Source organism: Nothobranchius furzeri, chromosome 1 (genome assembly GCF_043380555.1).
Source record: "Nothobranchius furzeri strain GRZ-AD chromosome 1, NfurGRZ-RIMD1, whole genome shotgun sequence".
In the NCBI taxonomy this organism is placed as follows: Eukaryota; Metazoa; Chordata; class Actinopteri; order Cyprinodontiformes; family Nothobranchiidae; genus Nothobranchius; species Nothobranchius furzeri.
In genome coordinates, this window is record NC_091741.1 from 48,812,996 (window position 1) to 48,819,326 (window position 6,331).

At 40.4% G+C, this 6,331-nt stretch overlaps 1 protein-coding gene across 1 annotated transcript; it reads right to left on the reverse strand.

Annotated features, from left to right (window-relative positions):
* Positions 1–164: 164 nt before the first annotated feature.
* pwp1 (PWP1 homolog, endonuclein) lies at positions 165–6,130 on the reverse strand. The gene is made up of 15 exons (XM_015958310.3): positions 5,942–6,130; positions 5,399–5,457; positions 5,130–5,299; positions 4,935–5,020; positions 4,718–4,814; positions 4,441–4,551; positions 4,197–4,324; positions 4,018–4,088; positions 3,832–3,928; positions 3,108–3,169; positions 2,915–3,026; positions 1,236–1,326; positions 1,033–1,154; positions 833–938; positions 165–705 (listed from the first exon to the last, which is right to left on the reverse strand). The coding sequence occupies exons 1-15, from the start codon at positions 6,005–6,007 to the stop codon at positions 614–616; spliced, it is 1,470 nt and encodes a 489-aa protein (XP_015813796.3). The 5' UTR covers positions 6,008–6,130; the 3' UTR covers positions 165–613.
* Positions 6,131–6,331: the final 201 nt, after the last annotated feature.

The following is a 6,331-nucleotide window of genomic DNA, read 5'->3' on the forward strand; positions in this document are numbered from 1 at the left end:
ATAATTTAATGCTGGATAATCAACAAAGGGTAAGTTCACAAGGATGACAAAAATGAAACTTGAATTAGGTGTTTTAGATAAATGAAAAAAAAAACATGTCTAAAAAACCTTTAATTTACCCTCACGTAGGAACTGAAACACAAACAAAAACCAGCATCCGCAAATCTGATGAAACTGCATTTATTTATTGAATATTTGACACTTTCTCCTTGTTATTGTGATTGCTTTTTTCTTCCTTTTACAAATAACAAACTAGAAAGCAGTAACAAATCACAAATTAAACAACTTTCTTGGTTATTTGTTAAATGAAAATAATTTCAGTATAATTAAGGCAAATTGATAAATTTAAATCATAATATAGAATATGTTCAAGATATACATGTTGTAAGTAGTACTTACAAGTGAAAAAACACTGTATTACACATATGAATATTAAAGAAACTGTGTTTGCAGGAAAAGCTGAAGTCTTTTTTTCTACACTTGTTAAACAGTCAGCTTGTTATCTATTTCTGTCCTTTCTCTGATGCCCAGAGACACTGGAGGGAAGCCTGATGAGCTCCTATAGTGGATCAGTTTATTTGTGTTTTAAATTGTCGCTGCACACCGAGCAACACTAGATTTCCATGTCTGCTGCAGCTGCACTGCTGGAAGCTTGTGATCCCGTGTTCGCCACCAAGCGTTCTCGACTCCCAAACACCTCAGTCACTGAAAGCAAACGGTCGCAACAACGATTCAACAGAGAAATAAATGCTTGAACCGTTTCCTGACCACAAACATCTCCATGACAGTGATATACAAGTTTGAATACATCACCCTCTGGAATTATTCGTACCTGCAGCAACGTCACTTATATCCCAAAGTCGGAGGCCATCTTTCTGTCCCCCGAAGGCGTAGACGAAGGGAAGGTCAGGGCAACACGACGCACAGAACAGCACTCCCTGTTCACAAGTGGAGAAATAAGTCCAGTCTTTGACTTAACCACACAACACAAAAGTACTTCTGGAACAGAGGGCTCTGCATTTAACAGTTTACCATCTTCATATCTCGAGAGTGCACCAGGTTGGGTTTGTTGCTTAAAATGTCCCAAATCTTTACATGTTTGTCAGCAGAGGAGGTGACAAGGCATCCTTTAATCTGGCTGCTGAGGTCCAAACCTAAAACAACAGAAAAGAAAATATTAGGCTAATTTAAGAGCGCAAAGGCTGACTGGCTGGTGAAATAAACCTTCTACGAACCTGACACTTCTTCATCGTGGGCCCTCAAAGTGAACACCGGTTTATCTGAGCGTGCATCCAGGCAGTAAACAAATCCGTCCTCGGTGCTAGCCTAAAACATACACACACCGCTGAGTTAACCACAAAAGCTTGTGAAAGAAACTGTAGGGGAGTGAGATGACAAGGCCCGATAAGTAATGAAAACACACTAATTGTATCTGTATTGCAAATAGTAAGACATCAGAGGCCAATCTTTAAAAAAATAGCCGACTAGAGGCTCTCAGTTTGGTTCTGAGACACCTTTTTATTTACCAATAACCACTGAACACATTAAAACTCTTCAAAAAGAGGATATTTCTAAAATACCTAAATAGCATCATATTGTCCAAGATGCCACACATGCTGCATCTACTCTCTTCCATCTCCTCCCATCTGGCAGACGCTATAGATCGCTGTACACAAAAACTACCAGACACAAGAACAGTTTCTTTCCTTCAGCCATTTCTCTCCTGAATCTGTAGATTATTTTACCATCCTATTATTATAGGTTTTAATGCTTATTCAGTATGCTTATGGATATGAATGTGTGTGTGTGTGTGTGTGTGTGTATACATATGTATATGTGTGTGTACGTGTATGCATATATGTATATATGTGTGTGTGTAAATTCAATTCAATTCAAAAATACTTTATTAATCCCAGAGGGAAACTGATTGCTGTAGTAGCTCAGAATAATGATAATAATAATAATCAAGTCATCAAAGAGTTATTGTATATTACAATGGCTGTTGGCATTAAGGATCTCCGGTAGCGGTCAGTGTTGCAGCCAAACTGAAGAAGCCTCTGACTGAAGACACTCTTCCGTTGTCGGACAGTCTTGTGAAGAGAATGCTCAGGGTTGTCCATCATTTACTTGATTCTCTGGAGAATCCTTCTTTGCATTATCTCCTCCAGCGGTTCCGAAACTACCGAAACTCTGGCTGAGTCCTTGAAAGGGCTTGGAGTTCCTCCATCTTGTTGGCCAGTGATCTCACATTGCCCATTATGATCGATTATGCTCGATGGAAGAGATGGTTTGAATTTCCTCTTTCTCTGTCTCCGTTTTGCTCCTGCTCTGCACCCACGCTTCTTGCGTTTTAGCTCATCTGGGATTTGTGGCTTCAGTTGAGGTATTATTTCAACCTTTCCAATGTTAATCAGCTGTTCCTGATTGTAAACCAGCTTGTTGCCATGGTTACACATCATAACAAATGCTCAAAAAGTGAAAAAAGCTATAAAAAATGCAGTAAAAATCCTCCAAGCTTCACAGCACCAGAACCAGAATGAACATGTGTGTGGGTATACATGTTCTTATGTGCTTTTTATGTATTTTTATTCTCATTTATTGTAGTTGTTGTATGTTTTAGAGAGCGAACATCTACCAAAGCTAAATTCCTTTGGCCAATAAATCTGAAATCTGGAATCTGAAATCTGAACAAAGTGGGGGAAACTTGCTGATTGCCTGGCGATTGGGTTTATATCATTTTAAAACATATCACTCACTTCCCTTTTCAGCATTACAGTTAAGTGTTTGTGAAAGGTCAGCGGGGTTATAAAGCTCAATGTCCCCTTCAATATTGATCTTATCTTCTTTTATTAGACCTTGATAGGAAGTGTACACCTTGTACGCATGCACATCTGGGGTCCACAAAGTCTCTTACCAGGAAGTTGCAAGGTGAAAAGTGGTTCCAGATTAGGCGCTCCACTTGGCCGCTAAACCTCCATGTTCGGTAGCTGGTGTCTGGACTGCGGCAGTCGTAAAGGACAGCTGTCCTGAAGAAAAAAAGAAAATGTTATTTTAAAAACTTTGATAATAAAGATCTGTTACTCAGATCTGGAGTGTGTGCCACTTACTTGTCGTAAGATCCTGATAACAAAGTCTGTGCCTCAAAAGGGTGGAATGTTAACGTCTGGACCTGGAAGATGAAAATGTAAACAAACATTAAAGAGGAACTTCACTTATAGTTGTAATACCTGTGCAGTGGTCTCTAATAGGAATGAATGCCTTGTATGTTGTACTCTGGAGAAAAAAATTGCTTTGGTGTGTCTGTTTCAGCACTGAGAAATCACTCAGAAGACAAAGTAGCTTCAGACGAGAGGATCTCGAGTCTTATTTCCTAATATCTGGACATCTTGCCTCTGATTGGCTAACAGCAAGGTGACTACCACTGACTGTTTGCATTGCAACTTTAATGTTAAGCTCCACAAATAACACAAGCATGGAGGAGTTCTGCTGTGTGGTGGAGTTGCCGATGCTAAAAGTTAGCTTCTACTAGCCAAGAGGTTCTCTGCTGTTTCCTGGATGCTAAACAAACGACAGCCTTCCCCGTCGCGAGTCAAGATGGGTGAGTCCATGAATGCTGAGTGACAGTGTGACCTAGATCTGTCAGGCTATTCAAATCCTCAGAAGCTAATGCAGGAGACAGGTGTGGGGTGCAATTTTCACCTTCAGTCTACATGAAAAAGTCAGAGTGACCGATCATTTTCAAAGTATAAAACGGTTTCTCGGTGCAGCTCCTCTTTAAAGCTCTTTTAAAAACAAATAAAAGGACTCATGTATCTCATCCACTTTGAATACCTTATCAGTGTGCCTCTGCAGAGTTGTAGCTGGTTTGCACTGAGAAAGATCCCACAGGATAACCGTGTCATCTGCAGATCCACTGGCTAACACGTTCCTACACAAAGCAAGGTGCAATTATGCTTCTGCAAAAATCTAAATGCACAAAGGTGGCACATTAACATCGACATGTGCAAGAAAACCAACCTGACCAGCTTGTTCCAGGATAAATCCAGCACTGCATCAGTGTGTCCCTCCACAGGCTTGGCTGCTGCACCCTGAAATACAACAAGAAGCAATACGTTAAGGAAATTAAACAGCAAGAACTTACCTGCAAACAGGAACTTTTAATATAAAATAATTTCTCAAATGTCAAAATGTCCAACCTTCTTACTCTTCTTCTTCTTGGAGGCCTTTTTGCTTCCCAGAGAGAAGACAGGCTCTAAACAGTCCACCACATCCAGATCCCACACATCAATCTGAGGAGTCATGTTGCCCACGGCAACATAGTTTGCTGGAGTACAAACACACAGAAAGCATTACATCACTTTAGTTTGAAAAAACAAAAAGAGTCCATTTAAAGAAGGCAGATCAGAGCACAAAATGTTTATCAGAGATTCAGCTTCCTACATGGACGTTCTTCAGGGTTGGGGTCAAAGTCCAACCACTCTAGACACAGTGGGTAGGCTGGCAGCAGAATATCATGATGCACATACAGAGAGTCCTCTTCAGAGTTGTAGACTGCAAAGTAATAAACCAGCCAGGTCATCTTTTTAACATAAAGTCAAAGAAAACATTTTTCAAGTATTTAACTCACATATCAAAGTACAGCTACAGATGAAAAGATACTCATCTCTGAATATTCAGTCATTTTCTCATTGTTGCAACTATTAAAACAGACACTTACTGTAGACCTCTAAATTGCAGCAGTCCTTCTCTGCTTTTCCCGCCAGAATGAGGTTGTCAGTGGGTTTGATCTGAAAGTCTTCTCGTTCATACTGATCCTATGAAAAAGAAGAAACGGTTTCATTTTATTCACCAAGTTTAGCTGCAATTTTCAAATGCACAGAGAAAAAAAATCGCCTCACATTTATTAACATCTACTTTTGAAATAAGTTACCCACTGTGTCTTTGATGGTGATGTAGGGATCCTCTTCATTCGAGCTGAACACTGTGAGCCCAGCCAGACTGTCGCCAAGGTTAGAGGTCACTGAATTGGAGGCAGGTGAACAGAGTTTAGAGTTTCTATATCGTTCTCAACAAATCCAACTGGAGAAATACACGAGAAATAAAACCTTTAGAACACAAACACCCTTTACCTGTGTCCTCTTCATCGTATTTATCCAGGCCATACTCTGCAAGCTCATCATCCTCTTCTCCTTCATTTTCATTCTTAGAAGTCAAATCAGCATGATCATCCCTTTCATTGGTGGGCTCAGGCTCGGGAGGCACGCCTTCATCTTCTTCATCATCACCACCTGCTAGTTCCCTGTAAATTAAAACAACTAAAACATCAGTGTGGTTCCAGGCATATATTTTATTATTCCAAAAGTAGAGTGCAACAGTGTGGTACTTCATCATAACTTACCCCAACTCTTCTTTTGCTTCAGTAATGATGCGCTTAAGCTCGTCCTGGCTCAACTCGACCTGAGGAAATGTAATGGATGATTATAATTAATTCACTCACTCACCACTAACCCCTTTTTGCTTAGCAGAACGGCAGGGTTCTGGTGCCTTTCTCCATCAGCCACCAGGCAAGAGGTGGGGGACAACCTGGGCAGGTCACCAGTCCAACAGAGACACGCACAATCCATCTAGGGACAATTAGAGCCTCAACGTAACCCTGACATGCATGTTTCTGGTCTGGAAAGATACCAGAGAACTAGGATAAAACTTGGCAAGGGAGAACACGCTGGAAGTCCGCAGCCGGGATTCGTACCTGCAACCTTCTGCGACACAACAATGCGCCACCCTGCAGCCCTATATAAATACATAATAACATAATTCATTTCTCTAAACCTCTGCTGCCTTTGATTCGCGTTTACTTATTTTTGTCGTGATGCTAAGTTTTCTTTTAGACAAAGCATGTTTGTTGACAGGTTGCTTGGCTCGTTGTTTACAGATTTATTACCTTCTCTGGTTTTTCCTTCGCTACGCCGCGTCTCACCCAGCCCACGCACGTAATCTGGGAGCTCATTCTGAAAATGTAAGTAGTCACCGACACTTATAAAACATATAACTTGATTTTTACACGGCTACACATTAAGATACACGTGAGCGTATTTTAACAAGGGTCCTTGTCGCATTTTCATGCCATCAACAGGGCGTTGAAAATCTGCCTGATCAAAATACCTAAAAACTCATCTGCTTAGTGATAAAAAAGCAATTTCTTAGTGACATTTCCCATATGAAAACATTAAAATTAATCCAACACACACAAACACACGGTTATGATTTGACTGAATAGTTTAGAAGAAACAAAATCAATCCTTATGGAAACTGCTGAAACATTAATTTGATC